The sequence below is a fragment of the Staurois parvus genome, unplaced genomic scaffold (genome assembly GCF_062004578.1).
Source record: "Staurois parvus isolate SC_StPar_1 unplaced genomic scaffold, SC_StPar_1.0 ptg000170l, whole genome shotgun sequence".
NCBI lineage: Eukaryota > Metazoa > Chordata > Amphibia > Anura > Ranidae > Staurois > Staurois parvus.
The window spans coordinates 4,483,417-4,507,805 of record NW_028317966.1 but is presented as its reverse complement, the minus strand read 5'-3'; the positions used below and the strand labels follow the sequence as shown (position 1 = coordinate 4,507,805).

The 24,389-nt window shown below is 40.0% G+C and overlaps 1 protein-coding gene across 2 annotated transcripts in view; it reads left to right on the top strand.

Annotated features, from left to right (window-relative positions):
• Positions 1-24,389, top strand: part of WAPL (WAPL cohesin release factor) — a 140,768-nt gene that overhangs the window by 93,620 nt on the left and 22,759 nt on the right. For both annotated transcript variants that reach the window (XM_089676484.1, XM_089676483.1), the window contains 4 exons: positions 2,644-2,759; positions 2,966-3,112; positions 9,158-9,365; positions 17,758-17,846. In XM_089676484.1, coding sequence (XP_089532610.1) covers positions 2,644-2,759; positions 2,966-3,112; positions 9,158-9,365; positions 17,758-17,846 — 560 coding nt within the window. The remainder of the gene's footprint in view (positions 1-2,643; positions 2,760-2,965; positions 3,113-9,157; positions 9,366-17,757; positions 17,847-24,389) is intronic.

The following is a 24,389-nucleotide window of genomic DNA, read 5'->3' as shown; positions in this document are numbered from 1 at the left end:
ACTGTGATCCAATGCTTGAAAGCCTGTAAAGGCAGGTTGAAAGACAGGTTAGTGTAGAAAGGGGACAGTATGGTAAATGTGGGATAACAATCCAACAGAGTACTTGAGGTCCTCCCAAATCTGCAGAGTGTGGTGAGAGAGGATTGGAGATCAAGGCTATATCTCATGAGTGGATGCAACCATAATAGGTTGTATATGCACTCCTCTGCTTCCAGGTGGACCTACATAGGGGGATTGTAGCTGGCATGGTATTTTAAGACATCTGCGCAGCCTGAAAATATCTCAAAGTTTGGGACACTTTCCGCAGCGTCAAGTCTGAAATACTATGTTTCGAGATTCAAGGTTTGTGAACATCAGCCATAGTAGAGGTAGGTTTCTGGACTGGCAAAGTAAGGCAAATAAGTCACTTTGACTGCCACAATGTGGCCCAGCCAAGAGAATGTATAGTCAGCCCGGGTACTCATAATTTGCCTTAAATTTAAAAGGAGTGTGGGATTGCTGTCCTCAAAGTGTTGGATAGAAGTTCAAGTTTATACCAAAGCTTGATGTCTACCCAGTGGTAAGGACTTTGTTAGGGTTAACTTGTAGGCCTAGCAAGTGTTGTTTGATGATTAATCCTGTGATATATGACCAGTTCTTAATGAGTTGGTATAAGGATTAGATAGCAAATGCGAATAAAAGGTGTGATAGCGGGCACCCTTGTCTAGTGCCCCACAATATAGAAAACATGAGTGATCAGAAGCCTGAATGTTCAACGAAGGCTTGTGGTATGTACGTAGTGTATTTTTTAAATTAAGGTGCACATCTTGGTATTTTGGTCCCTGTACAAGTTTTAGCTCTTAAAATATAAAATGAATGAATGTTCTGACTTGTAATTACGTAGTCAGTTTAGATGTGTAGACTACTAGCTAGATGTGTAATGTAGTAGAAACTAAATAACCATGTTAGTTTTTGTAATTATATTAAATTCAGTTTGAGACGGTCAACATTCCAGCTGAAATTGTGCTATCTAACACAAGTTGTGGATTTTGTGGTCTTTATTGGGTTGTCCGTTCTCTTGCAGGAGCCCTGTATATGTCCTCAGACTTCATATATCTTTTTACACTTGACTATTAAAGTTTATTGCAGTGTGATTACACTCTAGTGACCAATTTGACCATAGCGCAATTTAACATTTCTACTAAGTTTGAAATTAGCAAAGTTTATTTTCATGCTGAAGAAATGTAATGGGTTATTTATAATTTGTGAATAATTAAAATCTTGTACTAAAATGCCCAAACATTTGTTTTTGAGCATAGCTTGAATTTAACTGAAAAATAAACAAGTAATGTTGCGCTGCTATAAGGTAAATATAAATAAAAAGACAATGAGGACAAAACTGAATAAAACGTCCATATATATGAAATCAATACGTTTTCATAAAGTGATAAAGTTCTTCAACAATTCATGTGTTTTCTTCTTGTACTGATATCCCAAACACCATCAGGTGAAACAGTGTGCATTATACAAGTAGTGCCACCTCAGTGCTCACAGAACTCTCACCTCCGAGCACATGAAAATGCACTTAATAAGTAGACAGAAGGATTCTTCACGTTTTCAATCCACAACCATGTGATCGTAATCGGACACCTTTGAACTTTCAATAGAATGCCAAACCAGAGCTAGGGATCGGGCCTTTAAAGGTTATGGAGGTCGCACATTTCTATCCTTTTAAAAGAGAACAAGGGACACCCCATGGTGCAGTATGTACTAGCATAAGTATTTATTAAGAAGCAGTAGTACATTCACATGTAGCAAATTTAATAAAACGCTGTAAGGATGTAAAATCATCAGATGCAAGCTGAGCTTCCTATCAGCTGAACTCACTATTCACATCTGCCCGGAGCCATGCCCCTTACGCATTACATCACGCCCACATGACTTCATCAGAGTGATGGTAGAGGGCAGATAGGAGAGTCCTTATGTAGTTTGTGTAGATTGATTATAGACAGTGACCATTCTGTTGAAGTTCGCGGTGGCTATTTTCCAATAGATATATGGCAAAGTGACGGCAGCCATTTTCTGGTGGCTCAGAATGTTAAAGTGGCCATTTTGCCTTGGACCAAAGTGTAGTGTTTAGACCACAGTCATGGCAAATGAGAAAAGCAAGATGATTCAGCCAAGGTAATGTACACAACAGCGGTCATTGATAAGAGTATGTTCAATACATCGTAATGGTAATAATAGCTGTTGTGGACTTTAACTGATTTTACTATGTAGTCCATGGCATGGAAGCCTAAATGGCTCAATAACTAGAACGAATATGTGTACCTATAAAATCACTGTTTTCCTATTGTGCTATAGAAACATGACACACCTAAGGTAGTTGACAGCTTAACTTGTTGGAAAATCTCCTAATGTGCCTGTGTCTGCCTTTATTTTGAAGTAAAGCATTAGTACTACATATGTGCACCTGTTATTATCCTGTGAGGAGCTTGTCTAGTCCCAGTGCTGGAGCAAGTTGTTTGAGGACTGGCAGATATCTCATTCATTATCGTTCTAGATGAGATACAGTGTCTGGCCATCTGCTGCCAGTGTCACTGAAGAGCATAATTTTAAAATAATTGAGCTGGGGCCTAATTTTTTTTTCCTTTCGATGTACAGAGTGGGGAAGTACAAAGACAGGTGAACAGGACAATCTGATAAGCACTGCACTTAACTGCGTTCTTCAAGTTCCAAAGTTCCTACCTCAAGAACAGAGATTTGATATTAGAGTTTTGGTAAGTTCTCATTGAAGATGCTTTTTGTTTTGCTAATAATGAAGCGTTGGGACAGCTGTCTTTAGGTCAGTCTGTTAATTGCTTTGTATATAACTAGTTGTGCATCAAAGTTGACAAAGAAAATCTTCCTCAGTGTATTGTTAAATAATATTGCAGCATACTTAATACATTGTCCAGTCAGTTTATTTGCCTTTTGTCATCTTCAGGGATTGGGCCTACTGATTAATTTAGTTGAATATAGTGCAAGAAACCGGCATTGCCTTGTGAATATGCAAACAATACAATCATATGATTCGTTTTGTGAGGATGAAGAGGACACAGGGCAAGTCGATGCAGTCCATGCGTTGGTACAGGTAAGGTGTATAATACCCTCTGCGTCTCAGCTGAAATCTAAAATACCTCTGTTAATTGTAGGTTAAACTGTTTGGCTTACATTATTGCCCCTTCCCCAGCAGCTTCCTTAGCGCTCTGATCAGTCATCAGAAGCAAAGTAAGAAAGTTGTGTGAAGGATTTGCTGAGGACTTTCCCTGCCTTCATGTATCTGTGCTGGGTGATTGGCAAATGTCAGACCTTTTACATTTAGCTAGTCGCATAGTTCTCCATACCCAGGAGTACTGGATATTCTTTTGTTCTGACAGCTGAACTCCGGAATGGGAGTAGTGCTGCTGATGAAGGTAGCATTAAAGGAATCCTTTTGCTTAACCGGCCATACACTGCTTTTATTTTTTATCCTATTTATACATTACAGGACAGAGGCAGCTTATTCCTACACCATGGGTTACAGGCTTATACTATCGGGTGATTGGATAATGGCAAGCTTCTTAGTCCATGAGTCTTCAGTTTATTTGCCGCTGTCCATAGGTGAAGGACCTCTTCTCCTTTCCAGAGAAAACCTGCTTCACTAGTTTTATTTTTCTTGTTTTATCTAATGCCTACACTGAAACCGTGTATCCAGGTTGGTGTAAAACCTTGAGAGCCGGACCCCACTTTGTGGTGACAGCCTGTAATGTTGCTTCGAACACAGGATTCTAAATGAGGCGCTCACCTTGGCACTCTGTGCAATGCCTTGAGTTAGTGCAGAGTACTATACAGGTCCAGGTCTGTGCTCCATCACTGTGGAACCCAGTACCTGAAGATTCTATCCTGGGTATGCCCTCTGTGATGGGGGAAGCCTGGACTTTATTTAGTTCAACACCATGAATAGGTAAAACGGGGTCACCTTATATCTGTGATTATTGCTGGGACTATGTATAGAATGTATACACTTTACACTGTAAACTTTTCAAACTTGGCACTAAACTTTAACCACTCAGAACTCCGTCTCCGGTAGATGACCAGATGCTGCATCACACTACAGGTCACATTCTTGAATGTCACTTCTAACTAGAGATAAGAGGCAGCAGAGGGTAAAAGTTGTCCGTTGCTACTCCATCAATCCTATCCCTTAGTACAGGGGCACCACTGGGATGTGTGATAAGGTCCTTTTTGTTTACTTTATATACTTATGATTGTACTCTAAAGAGGAAAACCCTCACCTGTAGCTATAGCGGAGACCAGGCAAAATGGAGCCAGCTTTAAACAGGTAAACATTCACTCTGTCCATACAAGACTCAAACTCTGTAACGATGCACCCCTTTCACTTGAGAAAAAATTTTTTTGCATCTGTGTCACAACTCTTTAGACAGATTACGGCCCTAATACAGCCATATTTGTCCAAAGCTCGGAAATGCCTCTGATCCTACTCAGACAACTGATATGCCAGTTATAGAGGGAACTGAATAAGAGGAGAATGAACAAGATGTTGAAGCAGTGGTGCTTCACACAAAATGCTTGCTAACGTTGAAAATCTTGTTGCCTTTTTCCACAAAAGCTTTGACTTTATAAAAGTGGACTCTCCTACCTCTCACCATGCCTGTTTGGGTACAAAGAAACCTACAAAAACTTGCAAAACTTGATGAACAGACTGGGCAGTCTAGAATGACTGGGCCACTCCTGAGAGGATTTTTACGCACCCAATAATCTTTGCAGTGGGTAAAATGCTTGCACAATACTGTACATTAGCCATTCCTTTGGGTTAACCTTGACAACTCTGTCCTAAACGAACATTGCACTGTACCTGTTGAACATGTTCTGCCTTTTAAGGATTCTGCTGACAAAATCTGAAATGCTCTTAATAACCCTTTAACCTGGCAAGCCCAGCCCTGCAACCAACTCTTGCTGCTATTTGTGTATGTCAAACTGCAGCTGACTGGAGTAGAGTAGGACGATGAATAACCAACATGACCCTGTCTTTCAGGAGCCTTTTGTTGCACAGCAATTATTTCTGCTCTTATTTGTTATATAAATGCCTTGAGACAAATATCCAAAATGGCTCTAATCTGCTTTCATATGTACAGGATCCTATGGCTAAAGGTTTGGAGAGCTTAAACTGCCTGTAAAAAGTGCCTCATGTGTATGGCTTTTCAAGAAAGACGTCTTTTTGATGAAGCATTTGACCAATTCATCAAACAGGGAAAGGTTTTGGGAAAGTTTTAAGTTGGAAAAAGGTGGGAAAGTGTTACTTCCTCAGTGGAAGGTAACTCCTTTCCCTTCCTCAGGAATTCCTAAATCCTCTATATGTAGAGGACCTTCACACTCCATCCAGGCTTCAACTTCAAAACCTACAATAAATTAATCTCTTCTTTTCAAATAAAAAAACAAATAAAGGAGCTGCCATCACCAGACTTATTAAATCCCAAATTTTATTGGGGTATTGTGGTTTTCAAATTTTTGGACTTTATTTAGAGGCTGATGGCAGCTCCTTTTAAAAGTATTTTATTTGAATACAGGTTTTTTGCTTTATTCTTCACGTTTTGAGGGTTGTTTGTGTGGGTGTAATTATATCAATTTGTTCATTCCTTCTTTTGGGCACAAGGCATACTTCAACTCTTGCGTGTGAGGATGTCTGTTGCAGTTTGCATCTCTCTGGGTCCCAGACCTGTGGATTCAATCAGTTATTTCAAAGGGTTATAAAATGGAGTTCTAAACTCTACTGCCTCACTGTTGTTTTTTTTTTTTCTTTTTCTTCAAATGAAACAAAAACTGATCACGGCCAGTCAGATTTTGCAAAGCCATGAACTACCTCCTTGTCCCAGGGTGTTGTCATACCATTACTGCCACAGGTTGGACTCAAAGGTTTCTGCTCAAACTTTTTCTCAGTACCCAAGCCCAATTGGGTAATCTGTCCTATCCTGTATTTAAACAACAACTTCCTTCAGATACTAAAATTTTGTATGAAGGTCAGTAACTGCCTCTCTGAGACCAGGAGAACGCATGGTATGTGTGGATATCCAAGATGTCTGTCTACATGTTCCAGTTTACCCACCTCATCAGCGATTTGTAGGCTTTGCAGTTGCAGTCAATCACTTCTGGTTCATGGCATTGCTTTTTTGACCTGTCCTCTGCTACCAGGGTGTTTACAAAGAACATAGCACCCTGGCTGCCTTTTGGCTGAGTGAACAACAAATCTGCTTTACAGCCTTCCCCATACCTAAAGTACTTGGGTCTAATTCTGGATACATCTCAGGGAAAGCTCTCAAAGAGCTCATGCTCTTTAACTGAGATAAAAAAAAAATCCCACAGTGAGATATGCCATAGGAGTTCTTAATATAATGGTGGCCTCCTGCGAGTGAGGTAATTCCCTTTGCTCAGTTCCACTCAAGATCTCTCCAACTGAACATTCTGTCAGCATGGAAAATGCAGACTTTTTTTCCTGGATCTACCTAGATAAGGTGAGAAAATCTTAAAGGGGTAGTAAACTTTTTAAACAAAAGAAACTTTCTCCCTGCAAGGTAAAGGCATAATGTGCTAGTTAGTATCTATTGCATTGTGAAAGACTTACCTTGAAATGACGCCCTTCAGCGGCATGCTGTCATTGCTGCAGAGGCCTCTATCTTCATCTGGTCTTTCTTCAGGGTTCTCTGGTTGCTGTCATTTGAATGGCCAAACCACATGCACGCAGGAGTCACAGCCACAACACAGCGCTCTGAAGCAATGGCACAGGTATGCCATTCCTTCAGAGCACATGCATCTGTGATGTCACTGGCTGCCAACCAGTTGAATATCTTCTAAAGGGTGCATGTTTAGTATAAGCTTACATATATGTAAAAATCAAAATCCAGAGTTTAGTGCCACTTTAACTTTCATGTATTTGTAAAATTCTTACAATAAACAAGGTTTCAGAGTCTGTTGTGGCTGGAGAGGAGTTTTTCAATCCTCGGTGAGTCACTGAACATGGTCAAGAGAAGAAGCCAAACTCCCCATCAACATCTTGGAGCTCTGGGCTGGGAACTTGTTTCTCCAGCACTATACTCCTCTTCCAAAGGGAAACGCAATTCAGGTGCATTGAGGAACCTGGCTGCTATGAAGGAAATAAACCAGTCTAATGGACAAAGTCACTGGCTAGCGATTTCTGCACTCAGCATCTCTGCATTGCCAGATGGATTTTCTCAGCCACCTCTGCGTGGACCAAAGGGAATGGTCTCTTCATGTGGACATCCTAGTCAACAGATACAACAGCAAGCTACTTCCTGTTTGTAGCCAGGAATGGGGATCTTCTAGCTCTAGCCTTGGATGCTCTGGTCATCCCCTGGTCTCAAGCTAATCTGTTCCTTTCCTCCACTAAATATTCCATCTCGCCTGCTCCAAAAAATTGAGGAGGATGGCGATTCTACTGGCATCGTATCGGCCCAGAAGAACCAGGTACACAGACAAACTCAGACTTGCAGATGATCCCTGGCCTCCACATAACAGGCCAAGTCTGCAATCTTAAGGCATCACACCCTGCTTCAGTCTCTGGCTTTAACAGCATGGCTGTTGAAATACAGGTCTGAAAGGATAGAGGGATTTCTGAGTAATTTTAACCTGCAGGAAAGTGTACTATTGTATCTGGAAATATTATTTGCCTGGTGTGAGTGCAGTTGGTTCAGTCCCAGAGATTACTCTGCAGTTAGAATGCCAGAATACGAGGTACAAACATATCTAGCTTAGCACCCTGAAAGGGCAAGTATTAACTTTTCCATCCTTTTTTAAAGGCTTTTGGCTTTGCATTTCCTTGTAGAAACCTTTAATCAAGGTGTTTTTTTCAGGCCCCCTTTGCAATACCATATACATCCTTGGGACCATTATTTTGGTTTTCCCTGTAAAAAACCTTTTCTCATGTTGCATTACCCCCAGGACAATCCATTCTTCCAAAGGTGGTTTCAGAGTTCCATCTCAATGAGGACATTGTCCTGCCTTGTGCCCTGCTCCTAAGCATCCAAAGAAATTCTCTCTAGATTGCCTGGACATAGTTGGACCCATGAGAGTGTACAGAAAGCTGCTGCTTCCATTAGTTAAAAGGATTCAGTTTGTTCTTTTCTCTGGGTACCATTTTCAAAATCCACAGTTGCACGTTTGATAAGGAACTTGATTGCAAGAGGCTATGCTCTTTAAACAAAAACTTCCTCCTGTGCTTGTTTTGCCCCCATGCCATCGGATCTGTTGAGTGTCTTTGGCCTTAACACAAGCCTTTGTTGTTCAGCTCTGGTTTTCTGTTCATACTTTTCAACATTTTACAAGGTGGATGCCCAATGTTCTGCGAATGCTGCTTTCAGCTGCATGGTTCTCTTGCAGCAGTCTGAACTTGGGTCTTTAACCCCTGTTGTTTTGCACCTGTTAGCACAATTTTGTCTGCCTAGTTGTTGCTCAACTTTGTATTTATTTGTTGTTGGCATTCCATGTTGTATGAATGAGTTGCGTGTATCTTGTACTGTACAGTTAAGATCAGAGAAATTTAGACTTGCCTTTTAGATTCCATTTCCGTCTTGGAGTACAGTCCGGGCTACAATACCTAAACTCATTAACTCCAACCCCCCCCTCCCCAACCTACAACATGTAGATTCTTATAGTAGAGCAGGGTTTTAGGTGAGGTGCTCCAGGGGAGCCTATCCTCAAAAGCTTGCCAGTGTCCAGCCACCTGAAGGTATGAGCCTATAAACTATGGTGTATGAATAAGTTGCCTGTGTCCTGTATTGTACTCCAAAATATTTTGAGTGCAGTCAAAGTTGCCATGTTTTATTCAGATCCTTTCAGATTCCTGCATCTACAAATACGGTGTTGATGAACCTCCCCCTGTGAAACATCGAAGCGCAGTGGAGTTTATGGGGTTTTTTTGGCACTGAGTAATAGAAATAGACCATAGTTTAAACAACTCTCTTTGAAGTGATCAAAAAGCTGATTGAATTGATATTGAATTTTGTGTAGGTGCAGCTTGTATGGTACAGTACATATGATGATTTAACTAATGAGGTTCACCAAAATATGAGAGGTATTGAAATACAAAAATCCTTTTTTTTTTGTGTTTTGGGTTTTTTTTTAGCTTTTCCTTGAGCGGGAAAAAGCAGCCCAGTTAGCGGAAAGTCAGACAGATGAGTTAATTAAAGAGGTTCCTACAGCGCAACAAGACAAGAGTGGGGAATGGCAAGAGACTGGAGGTGAGATCCAGTGGGTTTCAACTGAAAAGAGTCCTAATCCTGAAGAGCCAGAAAAGAAAGAAGAGGAAGATGAAGAACTTGACCTTACTAAAGGTATGTCTTTTTTTATTATATTATACTGTCACGTGATGTTATATATTAATTTAGTTACTCATAATCCTTTTTTTTTTTTTTTTTTACCTCCTCCTACCAAGTATAGTTTGCCTCAAAGTGGATAGATACTGTAATTACTTTTTTGTTCGGCAAAAGTAGACGTTTTAGAGATTCTGCTCTAAAAGGGAACTCGGTCACAATGTGACTGATTTTACCAGTGCTTGCTATTAATATTTGAAAATTTGTAAGTGTTGGGTCTAGAAGCAGGTGATAATACGTGCGTGTATTGTTTATTTTTAAGTTAATCACATCTAAGCCATTTAAGATGGTGCTTTCACAGGTTTACTTGCTGCTTGTTCTTTTTTTTGGTAATTGTATTTTGTATGAAGGTTTATTAGTGTGTTGTCTTTTTCTGGCTATCCTAATAAATATATTTTTGTGCAGCCTTAATACTCAGCGATGGCTATATGTTTTGTTTCATTGTTTTTTATATGTTGTCACTCCAAGGGTGGCAACACAGAACTTGAAATACGATTGTCTCTTATCTACCTTTGTCTACAGCAGATGAAGCATTTAGGGTGGCAACACAGAACTTGAAATACGATTGTCTCTTATCTACCTTTGTCTACAGCGGATGAAGCATTTAGGGAAAATATCAGCAACTTTGGTTAAAGCTTTTCAGTTTGGTTTTCTCTTGTTCAGCCTACGAGCTATACTAGAGAAAATCAATCCATTCCTCCATCCACTCTAAACCCCATGGATGGAGGCATCTCCACTGCTGGCTCTTGTGTTCAGCAGCTGCATGAACTCAGTGGTGCTGCCGAACAGTGACTACATCTGATAGGATGCAATCACTGTTTGGCTGATAGCTTTTCACCCAGCTCAGTCGATTTTTAAATGAACTTACCTTAATTGTACAGTGCAGGAAACAGTTTTTTGCTAGTGTCCTTTGCTGATGGATATGTTCCTTCTAGAGAATTTTTCTTTTTTTGATCTTTAAACCAATCAAATTTTCTGTCAAGATCTGACTGCGTACTGAGCTAGGCTATCTAGCAGTCCTCAAATTGGTTACCCTCTGTGTTTACTTTGGGAACCGGACCCCTTTTTGTCAGGCTGGCCTGCAGTGTTTTCTTCAGTCACTGCATCCTTCATTAGTCTTTCACCTTGGTGCGTAAGGTTATGTGTGTAGTTAGCCATGAGGTGTTACAGTTTGAGGGCAGTGGTCCATCTCTATGCTTTCTAGACCCTGAAGACCTCTTTGGAGGTATGTCCACCATGACAGGTGAAACCCGGACCCTTAGTAAGCCAAACACCCTGGATAAGCTAAGACCGGGTTCCCCCCTGATTATACCAGTTACTGGATTTAACTTTGAAAAATTTCTGCAGTTTAGAAACCTTAAAATTATTATAAAGGCTCAAGGTTTTTTACTTTCATGCATTCTTTTGCAAGCAAGCTGCTTACTATGGGGACACTCGGCAAGAGGGAGGGTCCAGGAGCACTTGCAGGGGACCAGAGAAGGGGAGGATCAGGGCTGCTCAGTGCAAAACCACTGCACAGAGCAGTTAAGTAGAACATGTTTATTTAAAACATTAAGATATCTTTTAATATCACTTTAAGCTGTCAGAGGTTCAGGATTCAGAAGTGGAACTTTCTTTTTTTGAGGATATTGTGGAAGTACAGTGTTGAGGACTCCATTTTTGTGGCAGACATTTTTGTGGGGTACAATCTGGTTTGATGCCAAATGCTGTTTTCTCTGAACACACTAATTGTCACAGTACACACTAGTCTTTCCCTAGCAGCACCTGAATCTCTACAGCTTAAGCAAGCCCCTATGTGCACAAAAAACTTTCTAAGTCCAGAAAGGCTTTTCCAATACACACACAAATCAATTTGTACACTTTGAGGACTGGCCCAATCCTGAAAGGTTTTTTCGCCTCTCCTAAGCTTTTTGGTGAAATTTATCCTAATCTTCTTCTTATCCAAGTCTTTACCAGACTGTTTCACCCCATTCCTGTCCAGGCCATTTTTCAGTTTTCTGTGCTGTCACACTTCAAATAACAATTACTCCAGTCCTGCAGCACTATACCCAATGAATTTTGCATCATTCTTTTGAGACAGATTGCGCTTTCTTTTGCTGCTGTTTAACCATTACTGGGATTTTTATTTCTTGCTATATAAATGAAAAAAGGACTGACCATTTTGAAGAAAAACGCATTTCTTAGTTTCGTTTATAACATTTGCAAATCTATCTTCATACATTTAGGCCAAAATGTGATTTGCTGCATTTCTTGAGATTTCTTGGTGAAAAAAAAATTGGGTATATATTAACTTTCACTTTCAGAAACTAGGGTATGTTTATTTAAAAATCCTGATGTTCTGACTGCCTAACTCATTTCTTGAGCACCTGAAATGCAAAGTCAGTACAGATATCCCCTAAGTGACCCCTTTTGGAAAGTAGACAATTTGAGGTATTTAGTAAGAGGCATGGTGAGTTATTTGAAGTTACAAATCTTTTCCAAAATTCTTTGGGAAATTATGAGATTGAATAAATTTTTTCCCACAAAGTTCAAATTTTACCAAGTTAAATCTAACACACAGCAGAGGCATGCTTACATTTACACCCACAACATATTCTGGTACTCTTCCTAATTATAGCAATACCACGTATGAGACTTTTTCACAGTCTAGCTACATAAAGACACCCAAAAACCAAAGCGAACCTTAAGGCTTTCTAGGGGCTTACATTTTGCACCTATTATTATTTTTTGTTTTTTTTACAAAGTTGGTAATAAGATATTGCTGACACACGTCGTAGGCATACTTATAATTACACCCCAAAACAATTTCTTCTACTCCTCCCAAGAAAGGGGAAACCACATGTGTAAAGACCTCCTTTTTTTTTTTTATGGAGATGAGGCAGACTTGTTCCTCCTTTTTACATGGTAGGCGGATTAAGAATCCGTTACAGCATCTGGGGCGTTTGTGTTCCCAGATAAATTGAGAGAATTGTTTGTGTGCGATATTGAAAAAGCTTATTGATACTGGTATGCGGAGAGTCCTGTCCATATATAGTAGTTTGGGTAGTATGAACATTGTCAGGGCGGATACCCGTCCTAGTTTAGATAGGTTGTATGTGTGAAGAGCTGAGATCTCTTTAGGGAGATTTTGGAGGAACCGTTTATGGTTGTAGTTATAGATTTGTGTTGTGGAGGGTGTTAGGTTAATACCCAGGTATGGAAGAGAATGTTCGGCCTATATGTAGGGAAATTTGTTTTGAGGAGCTGTTGAAGTTGTTTGGGTGTATGTAGGTTTAAGTTTAAGGATTTGTGTTTGTTTAGTTTGTAGTAAGAGATTGCTGCATAGGAATTTAGTATTTCTTTTATTCTGTGGAGAGATTTAAGTGGATTAATGATCATTAGGATTATGTCATCTGCGAATAGGCTTATTTTGTGATCAGTGCCATGTAGTTGTATACCTGTTATCATTGGGTCTTGTCTAATTTTAGCTGCTAGAGGTTCTGTTAGGAGTGCAAAGATTATTGGGGATAGGGGGCAACCTTGTCTTGTGCCATTCGATATGTCGAATGGATGTGATAGTATTCCGTCTGTTAATACTTTAGCCAAAGGAGATGAGTATAAAGATAAAATTGCTGAGTGTAACCAGCCTGTGATTCCAAATTTTTGTAGGACTGATTTCATGAATCCCCAGTGGATTCGGTCAAATGCTTTTTCTGCATAAAGTGAGAATAGTATTGAGGGTGTGCGGTGTGTCTGGAGGTTGGTTATCAATGATATTAAGCACCTAGTGGCATCTGGGGCTTGTCGTCCCGGTTTAAAACCTACTTGGTCCGGGTGTACTAAAGAGGGGAGAAGGGAAAGCGGTCTGCAAGCTATTAATTTCGCAAATAGTTTGATGTCCGTATTTATAAGCGATATGGGTCTATAACTTTGTACTTTTTGGCGATCTTTTCCCGGTTTGGGAATGGTTGTTATTGTGGTTAGTAACATGTCTTTAGGTATGGTACCTGTGGATGCTATTGTATTAAAGAGATTGGCGAGATGTGGAGAGAGAGTATTGGCAAATTGTTTGTAATATTCGTTCGTGTATCCGTCACTTCCTGGAGATTTGTGAAGTGGCAAAGACCTAATGACTGATTCAATTTCTTTAGTGTTGAAGAGTTATTTTGCAATTGTTCTGTAGAGAGGGTTGGAAGTTTAATCAATTGCAAGAATGTGTTTATCTCAGGTGGTGAGGGTTGGGGGGGTCTCCCTGTCGTCTTTGAGGTTGTAGAGGGTTTCATAAAAGTCTGCAAATGCATTTGCTATGTCTAGTGGATTACTTAATGGTTCATTGGAACATAGGTGTTGGATTGTTTGGATTTTAGATTTGATGCATTGGCATTTCACTGTTATAGCAAGGAGGGAGCTTGCCTTGTTATGTAGAGAGTAGTATTTGGCTTTGATTTTCTTTAAGTTTAGTTCATATTGGAATAGCAGGAGGGATCTGAGTTTTTCCCTTTCTTTTAAGAGGGCAGAGGAGTTCTGTTGTGCGGGATTTTTTTTTGTTGGTTTCCGCTTTAGATTTTATAGAGGTGAGGATCTCCTCTATCTGATGTTTCCTACGTGTTGCATTCTGGTAGGATATCTGGATAAGAATTCCTCTCATAAAAGCTTTATAAGTGGACCACAGGGTACTTATAGTTACTTCAGGAGTATTATTGGTTTTTAAAAAAAGAGTATGAGCATCTATAATCTTTTTTTCTTGTGGGCTGGGTCTGTCACTAGCATAGTTTTTAACTTCCAAGGTCTAGGAATGTTCAGTTTATTGTTTGTAGACCGTTCAATAGTGTGGCGCGTGGTCAGACCAGGATTTAGTGCCTATTGAGGATGAGGAGATACGTTGTAGTGTCCACTTGTCTGTGAGGAAAAGGTCTATCCTGGAGTATGAGAGCTGGGAGGGTGAAAAGTAGTCCTTTTTGGAGCCATGTTGGCATCTCCATATGTCGTATAATTCATTCTTGTGGAGAAATTTTGTTTAGAAAAAATTTTGAGGTGGAAGGTTGGCGTCTTAGATATTGTGAAGTGTGTCTCTTGTATAAAAATTATGTCAGTTTGAAGGGTGGCTAATTCTTTATTAAGGAAGACCTTTTTAAAGGGAGAGTTGAGTCCTCTGACATTCAGTGAGGCTATTTTAATCATCTTGAGATAGTGGTCTGGTTAGGTGGTTCCGAGGTGGATTATATCTTTGCATTGTAGATAAGTGGGTAGATATGGAGTTTGAAGAGGTTTGAGCGATTTTGTTTAAGGTTTGTGGATATATCTTGTATCCGCATAAAGATTTCAAGATTGGAGAGTTGGTATTTAAGTATTGGTCTTCCGAAGGTATTTGCCAGGAAGGTGTAGGATGGTGATGGAATATATATGACTGGCAGGGGGTATTGAGAAAAACTCTAGGTAAAAAAAGCTTGCTAACAATGCCAGAAACATGGGTAGTCGACTTCGGTACATCGGTAGTTTTGATCGGGACTCTGACTTGCTGGGAGATGCGTTCAGGTCCAGTCACCCTCCATTTGGTGGGCCTGATTACGATAATTTCTGTGATCTTCGACTGGGATTATATTCCATTCCTTGAGTAGGTTTAGGCTGTCATCTAGATTTTTAACAGTGAGTGATCTGCCATGGTGCTTGATTATGAGTTTGGTTGGGAAGCCCCATTGATAGCTTATGTCATTATTTCTGAGGGCTTTGGTGATCGAGATTTTTTTTCCTGTTGAGGAGGGTTTCTTTGGAGAGGTCTGTGTATAGTTTAATTTCTGTATGGGATGCAGGGGGTGCTGCGGGGTTTCTGGCAGCCGCCATTATTTTTTCTTTTATGTGGTAGAAGTGTACTCTGATTAGTACATCTCTTGAAGTGGCTGCTGGTAAAAATGAGTGTTTAGGTATTCTGTGCGCTCTGTCGACTGCAATTTCAATCGTGTTGATTGTAGGTATAAGATGTTTGATCAGTTGATGAATATATGGTAGAAGGGCCTCATTGGTGATTGATTCAGGGATTCCACGTATATTTATAATCTTTCTTCTAGAGCGATCTTCCAGATCCGCTATTTTATTTTTCAGTTGGAGGATTTCAGATTGGTGATCTGTATGTGCATTGACTACCGTATTGTGGGCTGTGAATATTGCTTCCGTTTTGTTTTCAGTATGGTGTGTATGTTTTGAGTGATCTGCTATGTCGTTTGATATAGGAGATATTACATTCGATATGTCACTGTGTAAAGTTGGCCTTAGTGATAGCAACATGTTTTTCATCGCCAGTTCTGACACTGGTTGGTCTGAAGCCGGAAATTCCTCTATTGCGGATTGCAATTGTAATGTAGGAATAGGAATGTTTTCTGAGGTATTAGGATCTGAATTTACAGGGCCTTCTATTCTTGGTCTAGATTTGGCAGGACTTCTATATGTGGGCGATAGAGGAGGAGAGGACTCACCTGGATCTCCATCATACAGTGGGACCAGGAGCCTGGGGTTCCGGAGTGTAGATGTGTGTGGCAGATTCAGATATGGAGCTTCTGTGCTGTGAGGAGCCAGCGCCATCTTGGCTCCTTGCATCCAGGGCCGGATAGAAGTCCATGGACCGCTGGGGGTGAGTGGGGGACTTTCTCCTTCTGGGCATGATGTCGGAGGGTTATACCCCTTAGGGAATATTGTCAGAGTCCCTTCAGTCGGGTTTGCTACTCGCTGCTGTAGCAGTGAGGCAGCTGAGCTGTATTAGCGAGCGGCCATCTTAGATGCTGGCCGCGCATGCGCCTAAGATAATTTTAACTTGCCTGTAAATTCCTTACCTTGGAGTATAGTACTGGACACAGGACCCTCTGCTCTGTCTCTCTTATTATTCCTTGCCTGCTTAAGGAAAAAAAAAAAGTCAGGGTTATAGTCCTGTACTGTACTCCAGGATAGGGAACATACATTTTGTATGGCTCAAATCACATTTGCACCAAAAAGGTGCAGGACCCTTTTTTAAATTTACACCTGAATCGCATCGCATGGGTGAGAAGATTTCTGGCAATCATATCCAGTTTTGCGATCTTTTTAAGGATGTCATTGATTTATCATTATAACAATGTAACAAGACACAGTGCAGCGCTCAAAAATTAATAAATAAATGAATGAAAACCAAGTATATATATGTGTGTATATGTGTATATATATGTATAGATATATATATATATATATATATATATATATATATATATATATATATATATATATATATGAAAGTCTGTGCAAAATCCGTGGTATCGTCTGGTAAGGTGAATACACATCCGGAGTATATACTGCCTCGAAATAATAGCAATGCGCACTCACCAGAAACGCATGGATTATGCGCATGTAGGGTAAATCATCCCAGATATCAGATCCAACGAAGACCGAGTGGTGGGCGTCCTACTCACGGTGGGTCATCAGATACACCAAGACTGATCCAGAGGTCCCCTTAAGGTTACTCAGATAATCCACACTGATGGTTTTGATCCCTCTTCTGGCTGGTAAAGGCACCCTTTCTGTGGGAGTAACAGCTCCACAAAGGAGCCCCAAAAAACAGGTGCCAGAGATAGTGTAGTATGCTCTTTAAATGATTTTATTGGTCAAACATCGCAATAGGGCAGTATGCATATCACAACATAAATGTAGAGTTGAAAGACAGCATTTACTGACCCCAATAAAGATGGCCGCCGGGCCTCCTCGTGGCTCCGGCGGTAGGAAGTGACGTCACGCTCTGCACGCTCTGTGTGGACAGATCTTTCTGCACTTGTGTACCCATTCCACTGTATTGGTGGGCGTATACTGGACATTTCTTCAACAGGGTTCTGTAACTCATCTCTGTAAGGCCTCTACCTGGTCCTCTGTTACTACATTTTCAAAGTTCTACCAGGTGGACGTCCAGTCTTCTGCTGATGCAGCTCTAGGCTGCAAGATTCTTGAGGCAGCACTCTGAAGTTGGATGTCCTGACCGATGTTGTTTTGGACTTGTTGGCACAGTTCTGTTTGCTTAGTTGTTGCCCACCCTTCTCATTTATTTGGGGACAAGTTCTCTGAATACTTTGACTGTGTCATGTAGTAGGACATGTACTGTACAATTTAAGATGACAGGAATTTTGACTGACTTGTAAATGCTTTTACTACCAGAAAATTATGATGTAAAGTGTTTAATGTTTAGAAGTTGCTCAGCAAAGGACAACCCTGTAGCATATTATAATGAAGGGATTTTGATAAAGTTTACATTGTATCGTACAAGAAACAGTGTTGCCAATAGATTATTTTATTTAAATGTGGATTGCCTGGCTTCCATGTTAACTGCATTGATAAAATGTATGTCGCTGTGTTTATTTTTTAGCTCTCCAGCATGCTGGGAAGCACATGGAAGATTGCATTGTTGCCTCCTACACAGCTTTGCTTCTAGGATGTCTTTGCCAGGAGAGTCCAGTAAGTAGAATTTAAAATATGAATGATAATGTTAATGTACTTGTAGGGGAAAAAAAATACTGTGTCCTATGGAAATGTTTCAAATTGCTGTGTACTTCAGAATGCTCTTGGCTGAAATTTCATGACTCATTCAACTACTTAAGGATGATTTAGTTCTTTTATCCTAAGTGCCTGATCTAGTCCTGAATTATGTTTAAAACATTTTAAGCTGAACTGTAGGCTGATATGAAACACAAATTGATGCAGCTATGTATTCGTTAATCAATTCATTCATTAAAGTACCCAAGCCTAACTTGGGTGTAATCTTTTACAATCCCTTATACAGCAGCATTCAGAATGGGAAAGGGGTGGGCAAGACTGGAAGTCCATTAGGTGTGCTGCATGCAAACGTGTTGAAAAAAAATGATAGGATTGAGCAGAGGGCTGTTAACCACAGTCAGTAGGCTGGGAGTAAGAAGAGGCATCACCCACCTGGCAAAGCTGCCATGTCATCGGACTGAGTTTTATAAATACAAACGGATACCATATACATATTTTATCTTGGTATTTAGTAGTCAGCCTCTAGTTCTTCTTTAAAATGTCTCTAAACTCATAAACATGAATGTTTTTTTCCCATTTAGTAGTTTTCAGGACACAGGCTTCCTTAACCCTTTTACTTCCAGTGCCGTATGTCTTGGGGGGGGGGGGGGGGTCGCACACACGCACACACGCACACCTCTACACCTACCTTCCGGCTGCCCCAGGTCGCTAAACCACTGTACACCAGCTAAGACTTTTTTGGTTCATGAGCTGGTTGTGTCTTTCCTTTATATGGAGACTGGACTCACCCATAGACTTTTTTTTTTTTTTTTCCTCCTCAAAAACATTTCATCCAACATTACCCAATTGAGGGGATTTCTTTGTAAGTGGGCAATTCTTCTGCTAGATAAAATTTCTTCTTAAAACAGACCCTTGCTGCACCTGTGGTGGGTAAATAATCTCATGTTTAAAGATTCCAGTAAATAAAAGGTTAGATGCCGTCTTTAAGGCTATCTTATCCCTGGCAGGCCCTACCAATGGAGGCTGCAGTTATGTTTATAGCAGTCTGTCACACCCTTGCTGTCTTGACTAAACGTATGGCCCAGAACCCCCACCTCTATTCTTACAGATCCCTATGTGCATGGTCAGCTGGAACCTTTACCTTATGTAACTGTGTTAATAGCTTAGTGGTTACTATTGTCTGTCTAGGTTGAACCTTCTCTCTATACACCTGCACAAACCATTCTCTGGGTTAACTGCTAGTCAACTGAGCTCCTTTGCAAGAATTGCCTTGAGTGGTTACCCTTTTAAAGTTGATCTCCTGTTTGGTCCCTCCTGGTATAAATCTATAAAGGAGACAACTGGGTTTGGAGTATTCTTACCCCAGCTAGAAAGGTCTTGCCCTTCTACAAGTACTGTAGGTTTGCTGCTTCCAGGGTTAAGAAGGGTTCCTTTGCACCCTCTGTCTTCCAGTGTTAAGTCTGTCTAGAACAAGAACATACTCCCAAAACCACTCAGAAAAAAAGAGTATTGGAACCACTTTGAGTACTTATTAAAAACACAAGGAGATGGGAAGCATGGGACTTCTAAAATGTATAAGATACTCACAGGTTTAAGTGAGGCCACTATATATAGAAAAATGGGAGAGGGATTTAGGAGTAATGCTGAAAAAAAAAACAAGAGAAAATGTATAGTTTAATTCACGGAAGTGTAAATATGAAGGAGGTAGAAATGAACTATACATTTTTGATAAGATGGTACATCACACCAAGTGTTGCACATAGGATAAGTGAAAATAATTCACATTTATGTTGGCGGGGATGTGGAAATAGTGGCACAATGTTTCACCTGTGGTGGGAGTGTCATAAAATACAAGAGTACTGGGGAGGTATAGTACATTTAATACAGGAAATAACGGAGGTCAATATTTCAAAGGAACCAGAGATTTGTCTTTTTTATGGTTCTGAGCTCTCAGTAAAAAAAATATATAAAAATCGGATTAGTGTAATATTTGAATGGCGCAAAGGGTTTGATACCCAAATTTTGGAAGAAACAACAAGCACCGAGAGTAAAGGATTGGATAGAAAGGGTGGAGAGGACTTACAAATTGGAAGAACTCTACCACATGGAGGAAGATAGGATGGAGATTTTCTGTAAAAGATGGGAAATGTGGGAAGATTTTAAAATATCAAATTCATACCTGGAATACATGTACTAGGGAAAAGAAGTCATGGAGGATAAATATAACATTAAATTAAAAAAAAAGTAATCTTTTAGGATAAATAGAACGAGTAGGAAAGAAATCTATCAGGGCTGTAGGGGAGGGCTTAAAGGCTGGGTAGGAGGGAGGGGAAGGGAGCGGGGAAAAAAGGATACCAGGAGTAATGTCAATGTTTTGATATATTGTTGGATAAATATGAGTATCGTAGATGGTGGTTTTGATAGCCTTTGTATATGGAAAATGGTATTTTGAAAATCTATAATAAAAGAGCATATACGTTCAGAAGACATGGTCTTCACAGTGGTGGGATGCCTCCAGGTCTAAAATGCCTGATGTTTTTTTAGAGTTTCTGGTCCCAGAACACCTTGCCTCCCTTCTTCTGGGGCGGTTTCCTTGCCTCCATAGATATCAAGAATGCCTGTCCGCATATTCCCATTTTTCCACTTTTGTAACTCTATTTGTGCTTTGCGGTGAGTGATCTGAATTACCATTTTGTTGCGATTTGTGCTTTGCAGTGAGTGATCTGAATTACCATTTTGTTGCTTTACACTTTGGCGTATTTGCAGCCCGCAGAGTTTTCACCAAGTTGCTTGCCCTTGTTTGGCTTTGCTCCATTCTCAGGGAATCCATATTGTGGGGTACCTGGACGATCCTCCTGTTAGTCTCAGAAGTAATTTCTTTGGCCAGAACCTTTCTGCCTCATGACAACCTTCTATCCCTTTTTTCTCATGTTAGTGCTTTTCAATCTCTGAGGACCTCAATTCATGCATCCATGAGAGTCTTGAGTCTCTTGGTGGCCTCCTTTTGAGGCAGTGCCATATGTCCAGTTTCATCCAGACCATTGCATCATTCTGGCCACATGGGAAAATAATCAACTCTCTCCTTGAAATAGCTGATGCACTTGAATCCCAAAGCCAGACTCTCACTGATGTGTTAGATTTCCAATCCAGCACTGGAGTTAGGGGAACTCTTTCCTCCACATTTCATAGAAGGTTCCCACAATGCATGTCAGCCTGGTAAGCTTTGGGAGCAGTCCTGAATGCTCTTTCATTACAAAGTTATGAAGTCTCTCTCTGTATCTCTGAGCTGACAACCCTTTCTTCTAAAGAGTCTTTTCTTGTACTGAACAGGTACAGGGTGATTTGAGATAAAGACATTCTTTCCTGCCCAAGGTGGTCTCTTCTTTTCACCTCAGAGAATATTTTCCTTGGTTCTTTTTGTCCTGTTTCAAAGCACACCAAGAAACAATTGAGTACTGTCCGTGATACTTTTTTTATTTGCACTAACATACAATTTTGAGGACAAGCTTTTGGGGTATGTCCCCTTCTTCAAGGTCTAAGCAGTATTATTACAAATCACAAAGCACACCAAGGAAATTTCCTTGCACTGTTGGAATGTTGTAAGGGATGTCAATGTCTACCTTCTATTCACGGCTTTTGTTCCCCCTTTTGTCTTACTTAAGGGCTGTCATAGAGTCCATCTTGCTTCCTGCTCCACTATTTTCCAGGTGGATCAGCCAACTTCTTTCTTGGACCTAGGCCCTTAAGGAAAAGGTCCCTCTTTTACCTATTAAAACTCCGTTTACCAGGACTTTTGCAGTCTCTTGGACCTTTTAGGGTCAAGCATATGTATCCCAGATTTTCAGTGTTACCACCTGATCTTCTCTTTGCATATTCTTCCAGGTTTTACCAGGTGGATGTTCAGGAGCTTCAAGCTGTCATCTGATTGTGTGTGGTTCTTTTTTTTTTTTTCCCCCTCATTTTTATGGGCAGTTCTTTACAGCAAGTCAAAAATCCTATTTTCCTTTTCAGGATTAGGTTTTAATTAAATGACTAAAAGCTGACCACTGTAAGCACCCCGTCAGTGTTAAATGCTTTTGCTTAACAGTTTGGTCTGTTAAAAGAAGTTTAAAAATACTGGCCAGATCAGCAGGCAAAATAAACCTGTTATGGAGGACTCGAAAAAAACACTGTTGTGTTAATTCTATTCACAGACTGCAACTTTTTTTTTTTTTTTTTCTTTCTTGCCCATAGTATCACTTTTGCTTACTAGTGCTTATTCCTGAAATGGTTTTCACATATATTACTGTGTAAAGAAGGAAGCTACTATATGAAGTAAAAATGGAAATTGCAACCTGGACAGAACATTCATTTTTCATTATCCTAATTCTTTTCAGTCAGGTAAATGTAGGTCAGTCCTAATTGTTTCAAACTGAATAGATGGATGAAGGCTGGGAAAGGGAGTTGTTCAGGTTACAGCTGAAATTGAAAATCATCCATAGCCAGGCTGGTTTTTTTTTTTTTTCCTGCTGTACAAATTTTGAGTACCTTAGATGTTTACTAAAAGTTAATCTGTCATTTAAAAAAAAAATATACATTTTACAAGAATCAGCAGGATATATGTCGGCATTGCCAGATTTTTAGTGAAAGAGTTTACACTTTCTTTGGATTAAAGTGTAACTAAGGGAAAACTCTATTTTCATTTTGGATAGGGTAAGGGGTGGTTACAACCCCATCAGTTTGTTTTGTAATCCTTATTACACACTTTTCCCCATGTGTTATCCATTTAAACATGCTTCAACTATGATAAATTTACGGATATGCCAGAAATACAGTACATCTGCCTTCCTTTTTGACGTGACAACAGTGTATTTTCAGCTTGACAATACACTCTGGATTTTGCATCACTGTTTTGTCTTTCTTTTTTTTCCTAAGCTGTTGTGGAACAGCAATATTCACATCGGATGTTTTTTGGTGTATCATACAAAGGTTGCCTGTTCTGAGAGTTACATTTGGTATGATCACACTGTTATCTTTCTTTTAGTATTTAAAACAATGTTTAAAACATTTAAAAATGATTCTCTTTAGCCCTTTTGTGACCAGAGGTCATTAAAGCCTAGATTTCAAGGCCAGAGCAGTGTCAACATCTATTAGTTAACTGTATTATACCCAGACTAATTTGTGTCTCTAAATCAGTTTTATGTTTTCATTAAGGACATAGAAGGTTTTTTTGGGGCACAAGGAAGATCAGAACAAGGATGGCGTAGCAATGTATTAAAACAGAATATTTAAAGAACTCTGAGCAAAAATCTATTTACATTTCTTTGTTGCCGATTTCCTACCTTCACTGAATGTGAACCATCTTCTGGTACAGTCAGTAGTCGCACTGAAATATTTAAGTCAAAAAAATAAATAATGGACTTTTTAGGCACATAAACTCAGTACAAAAAGAATACAAACCATGTTGCTTTCTTAACATATCATGTCTAAAACATATCTTGAGTGTATTTAAAATTGCTTGCACAATTGAAACACAGCATGTTTCTCCCCCACCAACCAAAATTACAAGCTATTTCCAAAGGAAGTTAAGTGAAGATGGTGGACACAATTTACTTCTTTCAGAGGGTGGGGAATATCCAAGCTGTGTGGGAAAACGCCCAACATGTTTCACGACTGGAGTCGCTTCTTCAGGGGCTAGCAATGCATCTAAAAAATTTACAAACTTTAACAGTTATCATTGTAAAATTAAACAGGAAATACAGCATAGGTACCGCCTATCAGACACTTACATAGTTAAACAGTGTGTATTGTATGGTAGAGGAACTCCTCAATGCTGCAAACCAGGTCCTCCCAGCTGACCAAAAACAAGAATCCCACTGCCAGGTGTGGGGGCGCATCAATTAGGCAGAGGACACCACGGCACTCACAGGCATTCAGCTGATGAAAAACAAAAATCAGAGGTACAGGATGATGGTTAACAACAACTTAATAATCCAGCTAGCAAGGATTAGTAGTGTAAAGCAGAACAGGCCTAAAAAAGACTACAATATGGAAGATAAGTTAGTGGTGTCTTAAAATAGGCAACCCATCTATGTATTACATAATAAACCAAAATGAGTTACCTTTATAAATGAAGCGACGCGTACACTGTATAGATTGGAGGGGCACATTTGGACAACCACTCACTGTGAAGCGAAAAACCCTCAATTGCTCCAAAATAGATTTACTCCACTATAGGGCATGGGGACTGATTGACCTGGAAAACAGAGAATACCCCCATTTTAAGACTTCCGTTTCAACTCTCAATCTCCCCCCCAAATACCATATAACTATCATTTCAACTGCAAAAGCGCTCAATATACATGTAGCCAGAAAGAAAACCCATAGTCTAAAGAAGCCACAGGTTGCCCTCATTGGTGTTTCAGGAGTCCTTGAGGGTTTGTCTTCCGACTCACACACCACTTAAATGCGCCCGACCGAGCACACCAACGCTGGCTGGCGTGTGCCGTCGGTCTGGCCAGAGCT